Source organism: Thermobia domestica, chromosome 16, assembly GCF_964235325.1.
Source record: "Thermobia domestica chromosome 16, izTheDome1.hap1.1, whole genome shotgun sequence".
Taxonomy (NCBI): Eukaryota; Metazoa; Arthropoda; class Insecta; order Zygentoma; family Lepismatidae; genus Thermobia; species Thermobia domestica.
Window position 1 is genome coordinate 18931122 of NC_137469.1, and position 16326 is coordinate 18947447.

At 35.8% G+C, this 16326-nt stretch overlaps 1 protein-coding gene across 1 annotated transcript in view; it reads left to right on the forward strand.

Moving 5' to 3' along the window:
• LOC145672940 (proteasome adapter and scaffold protein ECM29) overlaps positions 1-16326 on the forward strand; it is a gene marked incomplete in the record, with an annotated part of 148951 nt that overhangs the window by 103112 nt on the left and 29513 nt on the right. Inside the window, 5 exon segments of the mRNA XM_081742170.1 lie at positions 1901-2022; positions 5346-5568; positions 11548-11704; positions 12217-12375; positions 16130-16261. Coding sequence (XP_081598296.1) covers positions 1901-2022; positions 5346-5568; positions 11548-11704; positions 12217-12375; positions 16130-16261 — 793 coding nt within the window.

The window sequence follows — 16326 nt, forward strand, 5'->3', positions numbered from 1 at the left end:
TATGTGCGAGGCGTTGTGCAATCATAAATCGCGTGTTCAGTCGGCGAAAAATCTAGTAAAGGTCAAAGAAGCTGTGGAACATGGTGTCCATCCAAGAAATGAAGAACGTTGTGTCACATGTGGTCATGTATTATACTGTTGGAAAATGGCTTCATGATGGAGCTGAAATGAACAGACTACAACTAGGTTCAATATCATCTCACCAATGTACACTCATGTCCAAAATTAGTGTCCCATGTTCTATAAATAGTAGTTATAGGAATTTAATTTGATAACAAAATCGCCCGGTATTTCTTATAATGTTAGTATGAGTATAAGCGGCAAAGACATGTATGCGGCAAATTTCGTCAAAAGAGCAGTAAATAAGAACAATAAAACTTTCTTGTCCATTTAGCAACCTTATATATATATATACTTATTCTAATTTTCGTACTTATAATACTTTTCATATGAAATTTAACACAAAGATACATTTCCCGATTATACACATAGTATCAGTATTAAAAGTAAAGGGCAAAATCATTATCAAATTATATTCTTACAAGAAGACAGTTATAGATATGCGACAATCATTTTGGACATGAGTGTACTTTGCTGGTCAAAGATCCATCAGTGCATATTAGATGTGAACAGGCATGGAACCCGATGACATCCTCTACTGGACGGACACAGATTCCGGTGGGGATACTCGGTCAAAAAAATGTAGAGTTTTTTAGGCCAGCCACCCTGAGTGAGGTTTTCCTCATTCACACCAGGCAAATGCCAGGGTGGTACCTAACATTTAGGTCCTAGGCCGCTTCCTTCCTTCCCTTTCCTCGGGTAGTGTGATCGCCGAGGGACGTCATCCCTCATACGTGACGGGCTAACATGTTCATAGATGCTGAAAGCTCAGAACTCGTAATTCCTAAATCCCCCGATGACATCTCCTACCGCGGCCTGCCCCATGTGGTGATCCAGAATGAAGGCGTCGTTGAGCCTTTTGTTACGTTATCACCAGATATGAATGCGTCCAACAAGGGTTGTACCATACGGTTTATATACGCGATTTTCACAGCACTGTTGCATTCGCACACGCCTATGTTGTGCAAAGCGATCCGTACTCCCTGTGTGAGGTACTGGTCGCTGCAAGACAGCTCTGAATTCGTGCGTCAGTTTTCGGGATGTAGCTATTCGATTCGCTATAGCCATGCGTATAAGAAGCAGATTTTCTTGGTCCATAGTTTGGCATAATGCAGTAGGATATTACCCTCATATGTTGACTTCCTTGAGCAAGTGATTCCATATTTGGTTAATTGTAGCTGCATTCCATCCAATATAGCAACCAGCATTGCTGAAGGATAATCTACAATCACAATATGCCGCAATTCTTCCGCGATCAAAGGCGATAAGTGCTGGAAGTGCTGCCGGATATACTCTTTGACTTTCGTGTCACATTCAGATATGGCCGCTATTAGCGATAAGTGCTGGAAGTGCTGCCGAATATACTCTTTGACTTTCGTGTCAAATTCAGACATGGCCGCTATTAGGCAATGAGTGCTGCCGGATATACTCTTTGACTTTCGTGTCACATTCAGACATGGCACGCTATTAGCGATAAGTGCTTGAAGTGCTGCCGGATATACTCTTTGACTTTCGTGTCACATTCAGACATGGCCGCTATTAAACAGTGGCTCTGTGGCCTTCCCGCATTGCTGCTTTCAAGAGGCATGGTCGGCGCATCTGATTTATTTGTAATCGTTTTACCAGCCTCTCATTCCCTTCACATTCTGCAAACGTGGAGTCAAAGCGGTGCTTCCTTGGTTTTGCATTTTTAATATCCGACAGTGTATAAATTTAGTGATAATTCTTAGTAGGTGTTACGTTGAATGCAGAGAATTAAGTGTGACTGCTTGCTTTTCAGTTGTGTGTAAGATCGTGTGATGTTAGCAATGGAAAAGCTGGAGAAGAAATGGTTCGTACAATTTTACCTGTGTTCTTGAAGAATGGAATAATCAATACTGTAGCTGAGGTACGATCTGTAAGGTAAGTAATACGTTTTAACAAAGGAAATTTAGTTTTTTTTTTTTTTTTTTTTTTTTCCAGCTTGTTTTCAATTAATTTCAGCTTGTTTTCAATTAATCGCTGTGGTTTTCAGCTGAGAGGCTAATCATTTTTACTTGACTTTTTTTCTTTTTTTCGTACAAAATGTTTCCTTTATCTTCTAAAAATCATTAATACCTATAAATAAAATACAACGTAAACAAATCTTCAAACGAAAATGTTTTGCTTTTCTGTATAAGAATATTTACTGGCCTGGAAAACCTGGAAAAAGCCTGGATTTTTCTTAATCTTACCTTTAGGAAAGATTATATAATAGAAAATGTATATAGTAGAAACTATATAGCGTATATAATACAGGGTGTCTATCGGTCACGAAAGTCAAGAAAAAAATCATGAAATTTAGCTTTTGGGTCACGATTTTTAAATCTGTACAAATATAAGTATAGACTGGAAAATTTTGTTCAATAAAACGTTAAAATTCACCACCAAAAATGTCTATGGTCGGCTTTAGACGCTACCAAATCACAAGCAAAGCACGCTTCTATCGCATGCATGAAAATTCGACCCAATTCCCACCTAAATTCACTCTTGAGAATGTTACTAAATTTTGTGGTTTGGAAAAGAAAAGGTCACGAAAAAGTCACGTAATTTCATTTTGAAATTTTAGTAGACATCCTGTAATAGAAAAATTCTCACTTTTCTTAAAGGTTTAGGTTTTGTGAGTATGTTGATGGCGACTACGGGGATACCTGATCTGGGTCCTATCACTTCTTCCACTTGCTTGTGACAAGACTCTTTTATTTTTATTTTTATTTTTATTTTTATTATTATTATTATTATTATTATTATTATTATTATTATTATTATTATTATTATTGTTCCCATAGATCTAGAAAGTCGTTAGGTTTCATATCTATCCATATTTCATGTCGCAGTTCGAAAACATTTTTTTGCTACATTAACAAACCAGGGAAACTCTGGAAACTTTTCCTTTAGGAAATTTTACGAAAAAGTAAAGGACCAGTCAGGCGAAAATGGTACTTAAACTGGAAATCAAGGAAAATTGAGGATTTTTGCTCAGGAAGTAAAACATTCTTTGACGTTTTGCCCATTTTTTTAAGAAAAACTGATAATTGAAACACGAGAGGGATTTATCAAAGGATATGAATCACACGCTAAATGTGAGAACTCTGCTTTTTTCAGTTACTGCACATTTTTCTCAACTATCCTTCTGGTAGGGGATATTAACAGTAACAACTTTTCTTTGTTTAAAAATAAATAGAGACCTGGAAAATAATATAAATAGACCTGGAAAAACCTGGAAAAAGCCTGGAATTTGAAAACAAATATCTAATAGACGCCTTGGTATAGAAATGTACAATTAATCACAGAATTCGAATTCACATCGTATAGAAAGGGCTGTTTAATTTAAAAGACATTTGAAGACACAGAGATCTTTTAGGAGAATATTTTTTGGTATTAATTCAGAATTAGAACAGTGAATTTGGGAGCCGATGCTGTTACCAACTAATAATGTATGCCTATAGACCATACGTTTTCAAGGACAAACTTCCATCATCATCAGTGGGGATGATTAAATTAAGCTGCAAAACATTTCACGTTATAGAATGTAACCTTCACTTTTTTAATACTAAAAATATAGAAATGTTCATATTAATGGAAACTTGTATCCCTTCAATGACTTGAGCTCCTTCGTGACTAAACGATTAGCGTACGCGCCTTTGGCGTGGGAGACCCGAGTTCGACTCCCGGCGGGAGCTCATGTGGTTCGGATTCCACGTTAATCAGTAGGTCCCGTCTCATATAGCCTTGCTGCTGAAAGGGACGTTAAACTCAAGATCAATCAACACTTCAGTGACTTGGCACTGATGAAGATAAAAGAACCAGAGATCCAATTATTGAAAATTTGAAAACATGAATAGTGTATGCACTTATTGTAAAATTATTGTTACTTGAAGAGGGCGTCTCCACTGGATCTGAATGCGAATGCGAATCCAGCATATGTAAATGAATTGCAGTGCCTCCATAGTTCTAACTTGTGGAATCCGACGGCAAGATGCGAATGATCCCAACATGCTAGTATTTTTCGTCTGAACTCGTGCAAATAGAGCGCCGTCTAATGTTGTAGGAATGCAGTTTCCAGCTGTGGTAATACTGTAGAAGCAATGTTTTGGAAATTTACTAGTAAATCAAGAGCAAATATAAATTTTAGGAAAAAGAAGAATAATACAAACTATTTTGTATTTTATTACGTCTGTTTGATCAAACTATTTGATTATGAATTCAACACTATATTAACGAAGGAAGACCTCCGCTGAAGATCAAACCAATGACTACGTATGTGTAATATACCATTCTCTTTGTTAAAAGTCTCACATTTTGTTTATCTCATTTTATATTTATATGAACTATCATAGTTTTTCAGTTATGTAATAATGTCAGATAAGTGGGACGTCATACCTTCATTGCTCTCTCTAAAGTATCCTAATCTTCTAAAAACGGAATATAAGCTCCAAAATCATACCATTTAGACAGAGTATAGCAGAAAATGGAAATAACTTCTTTCTAGTTAAGTTACAAGTGTTAAAATAGAATTTTCAAGCATAACACTTCATATTGAATTTTTAAACGAGACATGTTAATATATTCAGTTCCATTGAAGACGCAGCCTAATATTAAATTCTTAGAACTGTAATATTTTATACACTAAGAGAACAGTGAAATTAAAAAGTCAGACAACAATGTCTTAGTAGGTGTAGAACTGCACTTCATATTTGTACTAGTCTTCTCAACTTTTGACGTAGGGTACTTACCTCTTGTGCGTGGGGTCCTTGGTTGGATTCCCGGCTAAGTAAATCGGTTGTAGACAACATCGTGTCCGTGAGTTTTCTTGGGATACGCCCATTTCCTCCCACACTCTCATTCCACCAATTTTTCCATCATTAATTTGCCTTAGTCATCGTCTCCCTTAGCCTAACGGCATACTCGAGGGACGTTAAACTGGAAGACTTCGTTTTATTTTTCAACTTCCGAAGACAATTGAAATGTTCGTTCTCTGAGTTCTTTGTAATTGCTCAAAGTGTACTCTTTTAGTATTATGATTAAGATCATATTTTCATTGCTTTCTGGTAAGTAATTCATTTTCTATTCGTGCTTCAGGGATCCTTTGTTCCAATTATATGTGTAAATAGAATAATTTGTATTATAATGTCTACAGTAAAACTTATTCAAATCACCAAAATTTCACGGATGTATAGTGCATAAGTTTTCACTTTTTTTTTCAGTCTTCATACATTATCTCAAATAGTTGGCTCAGCCGGGAACTTACTAAAGCCACACTTAGCTGTACTCATTCCTGCGCTGTTGGAAGCAACTGGTGAGCTGGAGTCCGTATCTCTTAGCCATTTGAGCACTCAGTTGTCAGGGCAGCAAAGACATCAAGAAATTGTGGATGCGATACGTGCCTCAGAAGCTAAATCTCATTACACTGTTGAAACTGTTAGTAAGGTTGGTATTTTTCGTTTTTGGACCTATCGAAATGAGACTAATCTCGTAGTAATTTAGTTACAATAACATGTGTTATATATAGGTGTCTCAAAAGTACCCTGACATAGGATAACTCTGTTATTATCAGAGTTACAACAAAATGTAAGAGGCAAAACGGTCTCCAAATACGATGTTTTCAATCTAAAATGAAGGAAATCGGATGAGCCGTTTGGGATGTACACTCTTTATGCGCCCAATGTTAAATGAAAATACAATGCTACCATTTACCAGGAGGTGGATGAACTTTGTAAGAGTATGATGAATGGGGGCTGGCGATCGACACGTTAGCGTAAAAGACAGAACTTCATTCACTTATGTTGTTTGTCCTGGTAAATGGCAACGTTGCATTAACATTGGGCACATAGAGTGTACAATCCAAACGGCTCGTCCGATTTTAAAAATTACTTCACTTTAGATTGAAAAAATCATATTTGGAGACTGTTTCCCCTCTTAACATTTTTTTTTTTTTTTTTTGTCACTCTAATAATAACAGTTAGCCTATGTCAATTGGACTTTTGAGACACCCTATATAATAAACGGAGGAAATAACAGATTTTATATCGCACAAGTTCTTCTATACGTCCGAATTCAGTGATATACAAAGAGTGAAAAAATGCTCGACTAAATCGTGAAACTAACTCGAGTCTCCGGCTTACCGTCTTAATCAGTAGTGTCAAGAAAAAAAGGTCCTAAGAGGTATCGTATGTAGTAATGTAATGAAACGTATCTCCAACAGAATCACGCAATACGATGTTATATTTGTACCGTTCACAGATTTCGTTTAACCCTAGATTAGGCACGTGGGTGACAGGTGTCACCCAGTGATTTTTGTCTCAAAATGACAACACTGTATGTTGGTGTTCGCAGTCGCGCCTTTCAGTAGCTGAACGTTAATTGTTGGTGTTTGATGTGGCAGCAGTAGTACACTTCTGTTTCCCGTCTACAGTTTATAAGAAATAAATTATCTCTGCAGCAGCGTGTTTGGGTGACAATTGTCAACCGCGCGCCTATGTACGTAACAAGTAAAATATCAAAACGCCGGAAGATAGAGACGACAAAAGATAAAAATATTGTTCTGCAATGGCCTGAGGAAGAAGAACAGAAGTCGAAAGTGTGTTCTGATGACAGTGGTTATAAAATTGGTCACATAAATGCAAGTGACACTCAATACTGAAACGGAACAAAATGGTCCATGGTGATATTTTTTTTATCTTCTAAATATATGTGCACGAACGCACTTTACATTGTGAAACTAATACCAGTTCAACTCAATTATCACGAAGGATTTTTTTTTGGAGGATATCGCTTGGTAAATGACCTCAGTACATTGACTTGGTAAATAAAGTCTCAGTTACAACGGCGATGCTCTGTTCCCCAAGTTCCAGTTGAAATTAGGAAGAGGGGCGAACTTTGATTCTTACTGGTGTTGAGAAAGAGGGAATGGTCAATCTTGAAAAGCCGAAAAGCCATCAGGTTCCTGAGTTCGCTGGCATGCCTATGGAAGAGGAAGAGACAAAACTACAAGGAAGTGGTGATTAAAATGTAAGAGATCGATGTATGGAGAACATCTCAAAGACATTTGTGTAACATGCTTGCAGTCAGTCTAATAGTCATGGAAAAAAAAAGTCCGTTGTATTCAGTAGAACACTGTATACAACCAAAACCATAACCTATAATTAACATTGTATCAAACAAATCAAAGAATCGATATTTAAAGATGACTTTACTTACTCTAGATATATTTTTGTGGGTGGGTGACACCTGTACCCTCCCCTTTGGGAGTACAGTTATAAAAATTTGTATGCGAAACAATTAAGTAGTCCACTATACGCTAATATCCCGCAAAAGTACCTGTTGATTATATGTGTAGAATAGGAGGGGTTCAAATTTGACCAATTTTGGGTTGCCAGGGCCTCATAAATTCTAATTTTTTCATATTTTTTCCGGATTTTTCTCTTTCTTCTTCATCATCTTGTACGAATAAAGCAAGAATTGCACGAGTGTTACCGCATTTGAATCTATGATCCATAAGCTTTCCAACGATGTATGAATCATGACTCATCAGTGATAATTAGGGGGGTTCACCAGAGCTGATAACGTGAAGGTCTTCAACTGCCTTTTGGAAATGATATATATGGCGTTTTTTATTAGAAATTTGGTTCTGAATTTTTTCTCACTTTGCATTGCAGCAATGGCTATCATGTTTCTATATTATTGTCAGAAGTGTGTTGGCTACACATGAGCTTCATTTTGTCAGCGTAAGGTGATTGTAAGGGTTGCCACGGCCTCCCATATTCTAGTTTTTAAATATTTTTTTCTTAATTTTTTATATTTCTTCTTCTTCTACGAATAAAGCGAGAACTGCACAAATGTTATCTCGTTGGAATCGGTGATCCATAAGATTTCCAGCGATGTATGAATCATGACTCTGTGATAATTAAGGGAGTCATTAAGGCTCCTAACGTAAGAATCTACGATTTCGTTGAAATCACTGGCCGGCGTTTAAAGGTTAATCAAAGATAAGTATTGCTCATGTTTTCAATAGCACCTGAAACGTATAGAAAAGAAGTGTAAAAGAAAGACAGGAAATATTTCGTGTCAGATACTAATACTGGGCATAAGGTGTGAGTTAGAAATAGTTATCGGAAAGATGGAACTAAGAATAACCTATAGTGTTTGTAAATTCAATACTAGCATGAATAAAAAACAGTTTACATTAAATAAGTTTGTACCCACAACATTCGTGTTCTGTCAATAACTTCAGAACGATAGGAGTACGATTTTTGGTAACTTAAGATGAATTATGTTATTTCTTTCTACATTAAATTAGATTGTACTAGAATTGGTCTATTTGTAACTACTGATAAAAATAACATATAATCAGGATTTTTTTTTAAAATTTACTTTTTATGTTTATGTAAATTTATTTTCTGGAGAAAAGAATTGAATGAATATCCTGCCCCCCTTAAGTCGCTGTATTTTTTTCATTTACGTACTACAAGATTTTAATAAAGGGAATATAAGATTTTGAAATGATTTTTGGATTAACATAGATTTTTCAGTACTTTTTAATATATATTTGTTAGTACATCTTGAAACGGTTAGCGTACGCACCTTTGGCGTGCGGAACCTGGGTTCGATTCCAGTGGGAGCCCATGTGGTTCGGATCCCACGTTAAGCCGTAGGTCCACGTCTCATATAGCCTCGCTACTGAAAGGGACGCTAAACTAAAATCAAATCAAAAATACATCTTAAATTAAATATGTATTATAAACGATTTACTAAACTATAATTTTGATTTTTAAAACTTAAGAGTTCACGTTGGTAAGGAATATCAGTTAGTGTTTTGACATACCAATTAATACGTTTTGAAAATTATTAATTAAATTTGAATCCCAAAATAAGGAATCAGGAGCAAGAGTTTTCTTTAGTAACAACAAGCAAATGATAAAATAGTACCTATTAGTAAGACTCTGAGCGATACGTTTCCAACGCTTTAACCCTTTGACTACCAACGGGATACATGTGTTGCATGTGAACAATTCAACATTTTTTTTAAAAAAAATTCTAGAAAAAATACATGTTTTCTCATCGGTTAGGTGTGACCAGGAGACTGTGTTTAGTTTCCAAACCTGTGTATAGATGTCAGGGATATCCCACATTAAAGGAGTCGTACATGTACGTATAAAAGAATGATCACATTAAAAAAAAAATAGTCAAAGGGTTAAACTTAGCGGACATAGACTAATGGGTAATGTGTTTGTTTCGCAAATGGAAGGGCTCGGATTCGAATCCGGTTGCCAGACATCTGACTGTGGCTATTTTTTCTGGTTCACTAGACGAATATCGGGATGGTATTGTTAATTATAAGACCTGATCAGTTTCCTCTTTCATTCTCATTGCTCTTGTTATTGGTTTTAGTAGCTAAATTATTCGATTGAAAATTGGCCTCGCAGAAATCGGGAAGCTTGTCAGATAAATAAAATAGTTCTTACTTTGCTTTTTCAGGCACAGGCCTTCATTATCATTAGAGTTCTAATCCTAGAATAACAAGTGCTTGTCATATAGCTTTCGTGTACTCATATATATACACTATCGCTCAAAAGTTTTCGAACATCCCGGATTTTTGTAAGCATTTATTTGATCCTTTTATTTTGGCACGAGAACTTTACCGCCTTGCATCAGATGTACTCCTGCTTAAAGCATAGAATTTGACGACAGTTGAATTGAGGTCTGAAAGGTACTGTAAATGATATGTCAATTTATAATTCTTAAAATTGAAATAAAAAAATACAATATATATATACAGAGTATAAAGAAAGGTTGTTTACAACGCTTGGAAGGTGATTCTACAGATGAAAACAAGTAAAAATGTCTATGTAACACAATGTCCATCTCGGCCTCCTAACCGAGTTACGGACGTCCAAAAGGTGGGAAAATGAACTTTGAAGGCTAATTCTGGCAAAACGACAAGAGATAGAAGGGCGGTGTTAGGCGGCCCACACAGACTCTCAACATGGACTATCCAAAGATACAACTAAGATTAGATGTTGAGTTGAGTTGAATTTCAGTTTAGCGTCCCGTTGAGCAGCGAGGCTATGTGAGACGTGGACCTACTGATTAACGTGGAATCCGAACCACATGGTCTCCCGCCGGGAATCGAACCCGGGTCTCCCAACTAAGATTAGATGTGTACAAGGCGAGCGCAAGGGACATATTTCCTCTCACCTCACTTTGCCCTCATAATGTTCGCGGCATACTTCGCATCCTTTAGGGAATCCCTTGCGCTCGCCTTGTACACACCTAATTTTACTATCTTTGGATAGTCCATGTTGAGAGTTTGTGTGGATCGCCTAACACCGCCCTTCTATCCCTTGTTGTTTTGCCAGAATTAGCCTTCAAAGTTCATTTTTCCACCCTTTTGGACTTCCGTAACTCGGTTAGGAGGCCGAGATGGACATTGTGTTACATAGACATTTTTACTTGTTTTCATTTGTAGAATCACTCCCAAGCGTTGTAAACAATCTTTCTATACACCCTGTATATATATATATATATATATATATTGCACAGTATAAACAAAAGTGTGTAAGGTGAGGGAAGATATTAGTTTTGTTTGGAAAGGGTAGACATAGAGGATCAATGCAGTGACAAAAATTTGAAAGAGAAAGTAGTTTTCCAAATTTTGTAGTTATATATACCTTATAGATATGCTGGCTTAAAAAAAAAAAAAAAAAAAAGCGCCATTCTTTGAAAATTGTTTACGACGGTCAATATACATCCTTCTCTGCTCAGTTGTCGCTCAGTGAAAGGGTATATGTAATGCTCGTCGTTAGTATTTCAACAAGCAACAATAGAGCATACAAAACCATCGTAAGCACTTTTCTAAATATTTTTGGCATTTTAAACGTTAGCATATCAACAAGCTATAAAGAACTGCAAAATTTGGAAAGCTACTTTTTCTTTCAAATTTTTGTCACTACATTGACCCTCAATGTCTCTATACTTTCCAAACAATATTAATATCTTGCCTCACCTTCCACACTTTTGCTTATAATATGCAATATCTATATCAAATTGCCGTCTTTGGTTTCAACTTTAATAATTATGATTTGACATGTCATCTGCAGTACCTCTCAGACCTCGGTTCTACTGTCGTTAAATTTGATGCTATAGACAGGAATATCTTTCATGCAGGGCAGTAAAGTTCTCATCCTAAAATAATAGGATCACAGTAGATGCTTATAAAAATCCGGGGTGTTCCAAAACTTTTGAGTGGTATTAATTTTCTTTAAAAAACAATTTGATTAAAAAAAAAAATTAATTGAAAAATAAATGGTTTAAGCCTAAGCTAATCACCTTGCATGTAGTGGATGCATATTTGTTCCCTTCTGTATCAAGTTTTGTCTTACCAAATAGATAATAATTGTTCCGTTGCAGTGCCTCCAATATGTAGATGCATCTACTTTAGAAGAATTAATACCACGAGTGTTGGAACTTATGAGAAGTTCTGTTGTTCTTGGTACGAGAGTTGGATGTGCTCATTTGATTATTCTTCTCTCTCATCATCTTGGGAAAGATCTGCAGCCTTACACAGGTGAGAAAAGATTTTTGTTGTCTTTGGAGAGATGTACACGAAATCCAATACAATCCATTTGATTCATTATTTCGTTGTTTTTTTAATTATAACTTTGTTTTAATGTTAACTAGGATCAATTATCCGTTTCGCTGGCTTAAAATAACAAAAATTAGTAATATGCTTGGTTAGTCAGACACTTTTTTTTTTACTATTATTGAAACGCTTTCTGATGTAAGTCATTTTTTATCATTTTTATACATCTTCCCCCTCCCCTCCACAAGTTGCGTGGCTGAATTTGGATTTAAACGGGATCGGAAATGTCACTGTTCATCTCAACGAGCCCGAAAACTATGGATTCGATATTAATATCTATCATTTTTATGTATTTCCCCCTCCCCTTAAATTCCTTGCAAGTGATCTTCCAATTATAGCAGAATACTTGCATTGATTATGGTAATTTCCTTTTAATAACAACCAAAGTATTTCGAGTAATATGTGTAATATTTATTTCGTCTTTTTTTTTTTTCCAGGCAAACTCTTGTCTGCGTTGTTAAATGGACTCAGTGACAGGAATTCAGTAATACGAAAGAATTATGCCACCACCATAGGCCACCTAGTCAATACAGCTAAGGAAAGCAGCTTGGAAAAAGTGTTTGTGAAGCTTAAGACATGGTACTTTGAGAAAGAAGGTATGTAGCATTATTAGGTGAGTAACTTGAAATACTACAGTGTATTGCGTACGCTCGATGAATAATTATGTAACATAATTTTAGACAATAATGATAATTATTGAAATTTTGCGGACGACTCGTTACAATTTCCAAAAGCGCAAATTGGGAGATGTATCATTTAGAAATCTTTTCAATCCCTCATTAGGAAACTTAAGTCGTGATTCCTGATAAATTGCTTTCGAAAATTACAACGTTTTTATTCGCAGGTATTCATTATACCTACTGATTTCTAGTGTTATTATGTAGTGTTGTACCTTATTTGAGTTTCTCTTGTGAAATTTTGCATTTATGAACACTATGTTTTGTATGAGTCTTCAGTGTGAAGTAGTAGTGTCCTAATCTAACACTCACCTAATGGATTCGTGTGAACAAACCATCCGCAAACTGAGCGATATTGTCCTGCCTTTTATATATATATACAGGGTGGTAGGTAACTCCACCGACAAACTTTGGAAGGTGATTCCTTATATGAAATGAAAGAAAAAAGTTCTAATAAACATGGTACGAAAAACGTCTCCTTTCAGAGTTATGAACCGCCGAAAATTCGAAAATTCACGTTTCGAAACGCTCTACCTTAGAAGCTACAGGGCCGATCCCAAGCGGTTTAAGGAATTACACAGGAACTAGTATGCGAACTATCTAAATATCCATGTTTTACCATCCTCCGTTATTGGCGAAACGAATTGTAGAAAGGAAATTGAGGTATAGGGATACCCCTTTAAGTACTAATAACGCGTTCGTTTCACCGATAACGGAGGATGGTAAAACATGGATATTTAGATAGTTCGCATACTAGTTCCTGTGTAATTCCTTAAACCGCTTGTTATAGGTCCTATTGTTTCTAAGGCAGGGCGTTTCGAAACATGATTTTTCGAATTTTCGGTGGTTCATAACTCTGAAATGAGACGTTTTTCGACCTATGTTTATAAGAACTTTTTTCTTTCATTTCATATAAGGAATCACCTCCCAAAATTTGTCGGTGGAGTTATCTACCACTCTGTACATATATGCGTCAGTTACCCGCTTCGCTGGGTAAAATCAGAAAAGTTAATAAGTAATATGTTCCGTTAGTCAGTCACTTTTTTACTATTACTCAAGCGCTCTCTGACATCCGTCATTTTCAATATTTTTTTTATATATCTCATCCTGCCCCAAGTTGCGGGGCTGAATTTGGATTTAAAAAAGATCAGAAGTGTCACTGTTTATCTCAGAGATCCCGAAAACTATGGATTCGACACTAATATTGGTCATTTGCGATCATTTTTAAATATCTCTCTCTCCCCTAAGTTGCACCGTCAAAAACTGAAATGATAAAAACCATCCCAGGCCCAAACTCACCTATGTGGCAAATTTGATCGAGATCGGTCGCGTGGTTCAAGAGGTATGAAATCACATAGTCACTTTCATTTATATATATATAGGGTGTTTCAAAACAACACCGACAACGTTTGGGAGGTGATTCCTGACACCAAAATAAGACGAAAAGTATAGACCAACCTGGGTGCTTCCTTTCGGAGCTATAGGCTGCCGAAAACACGTAAAAATGAACTTTAAATGTCCATAGCTCCAAAACTATGGGACCTACCGTAGTCGGGTTAAAACTTTACTAAGAAACTAATATGTGGTCTATCAAAAAATACATGCTTCAGAATGCTAAGGTACTCACCAACAATTTTTGTACAGGCAGTTTGGGTACGGGCATGTAATCTGAAGTACTCAGTAACTACCTCTATAAAAATTGTTGCGGAAGTACTGCAGGATTCTGAAGCATGTATTTTTGGATAGACCACATATTAGTTCCTTAGTAAAAGTTTTAACCCGACTACGGTAGGTCCCATAGTTTTGGAACTATGGACCTTTTAAAGTTCATTTTTTCACGTTTTCGGCAGCCTATAACTCCGAAAGAAAGCATTTGTGTACCCAGGTTGGTCTATACTTTTAGTTTTTTCTTGATGTCAGGTATCACCTCCCAAACGTTGTAGGTGTTATATTGAAATACCCTGTGTATATATATATACTCACATTCCCCTACATTCTTGATAAATCTTCCCTGTAAAAACAACAAATGTGAGTTGAGAAATTCATTTTTTCTGAGTTTCCTATCTTTTAATTTGAGTTGTTTTCCCATTTGAAATATCCAGACTGGAAGTAAATGAACTTCAACAACAAATTATTCATCTATGCATTAAAAACAGTAAATCATTCTCTACCACTTAGTCTGAATGGCATTTCTGTAAGTGCTAGCTAATGGTTTTCGACGAATCAACTTATTTTTGAAAATAACCAACAATCATAAAGTTACGTTGCTGTTTTACAAGCTTTGGTAAGATTTACGTATATGTTATTCAGGACTAACTGGTGAGAAATGAGTTAGTGCTTTTGTGCATAGATGAATAATTTGTCCAAGTTTATTTTCGAAGCCTAGATGCTGGAAATGAGAACACAGCCTAGGTTATAAAGGAAACCTAGATAATTTTACGCATATCTCGTAATTCTCAACCATTATTTCTACAGGGGAAAGATTTATGGAAAATGTAGTTCTTCGAGCAACTTTTTTTTTCCGCACTGATGTTGGCGAGTAAATATCGTTGAAACCGTGTAAATTAATATGTGTCCTCCGTATCCATTTACGCAACAAAGCTTGTGGAGCAGATATGATATAGCCGATTCTTTTCCCTCTGAAAATCAGAAGAGTAAATGAAAGACAAAAAATTTACGAGCTGGAGTGAAGGCATAGATTGAGAGTTAGGATTGAAGATAATTACGACTTCATTACACAGGTATTCACATGCACACGTCCATTGGAGGGTAAGAAATTAGACCTTTCACAGAATTTTTAAAGCAATGTACACTCATGTCCAAAATGATTGTAGCATATCTATAACTGTCTTCTTGTAAGAATATAATTTGATAATGATTTTTCAGAGTACTTTTAATACTGATATTATGTGTATAATCGGGAAATGTATATTTGTGGTAAATTTCATAGGAAAAGAATTATGAATACAAAAATTAGAATGAGTATAACAAACTGTTACTAAATGGACAAGAAAGTTTTATTTTCGTTTTATTGTTCTTATTTACTGCTCTTTTAACATGAAATTTGATACATACATGTCTTTACCGATTATACACATACTAACATTATAAGAAATACCGGGCGAATTCGTTATCAAATTATATTCCTACAATATGTTTATAGACATGCGACAATAATTTTGGACACGAGTGTACATGTCTCGATAACAAACCAATCTCAGTTAAGTCAATTTCACCACTCAAAAAAAGATAGCTTTAAATTAATCCCACAAAAGCTTTAAGAATCTGAATGAGCGGTTCAAATGTTATCTCAGGTGTTTTGGTCAACAGTTCTGAAAATTTTGTCCTGCCACTTCCCCAAAATATTACAGCTGGCGTCGTCACTGCTTATACATAATTCTTTTTTTATGCTTCCAATAACATTTTTGAGCTATTTCATGGTAGTGTTTGCGTGGAGTACTAGAATTTGGAAGAGTTGAAAATCGATACAGTACTTGAAATTATTTATTTTTATTGGGTATAGAAAAGGCTCTTTCATCAACAAAGGTTGTTCTCAAGTGTGTAGAGATTTTAAAACGTTTTACTCCAAAACTTGAAACGCTTCATATGTTTTTGTGATGTTTGTATATTTCTTCATCTTGACGTGGTTGTTTTTTTTTCCTTTCATGTATAGATGACTCCATTAGATCTGCATGTGCCTACGTTTTCCAAGCCATTTCACAACACAACCAAGAAGTGATAAAGGAGCACTCAACGTTAGTCTTGCCTTTGATATTTCTTGCAATGCACGCGACGAAAACACCAGGTGAGTAATACAATATTTATTTTACTTTGGTTCAGACAGGAACATAACTTTACTTAAGAACAATT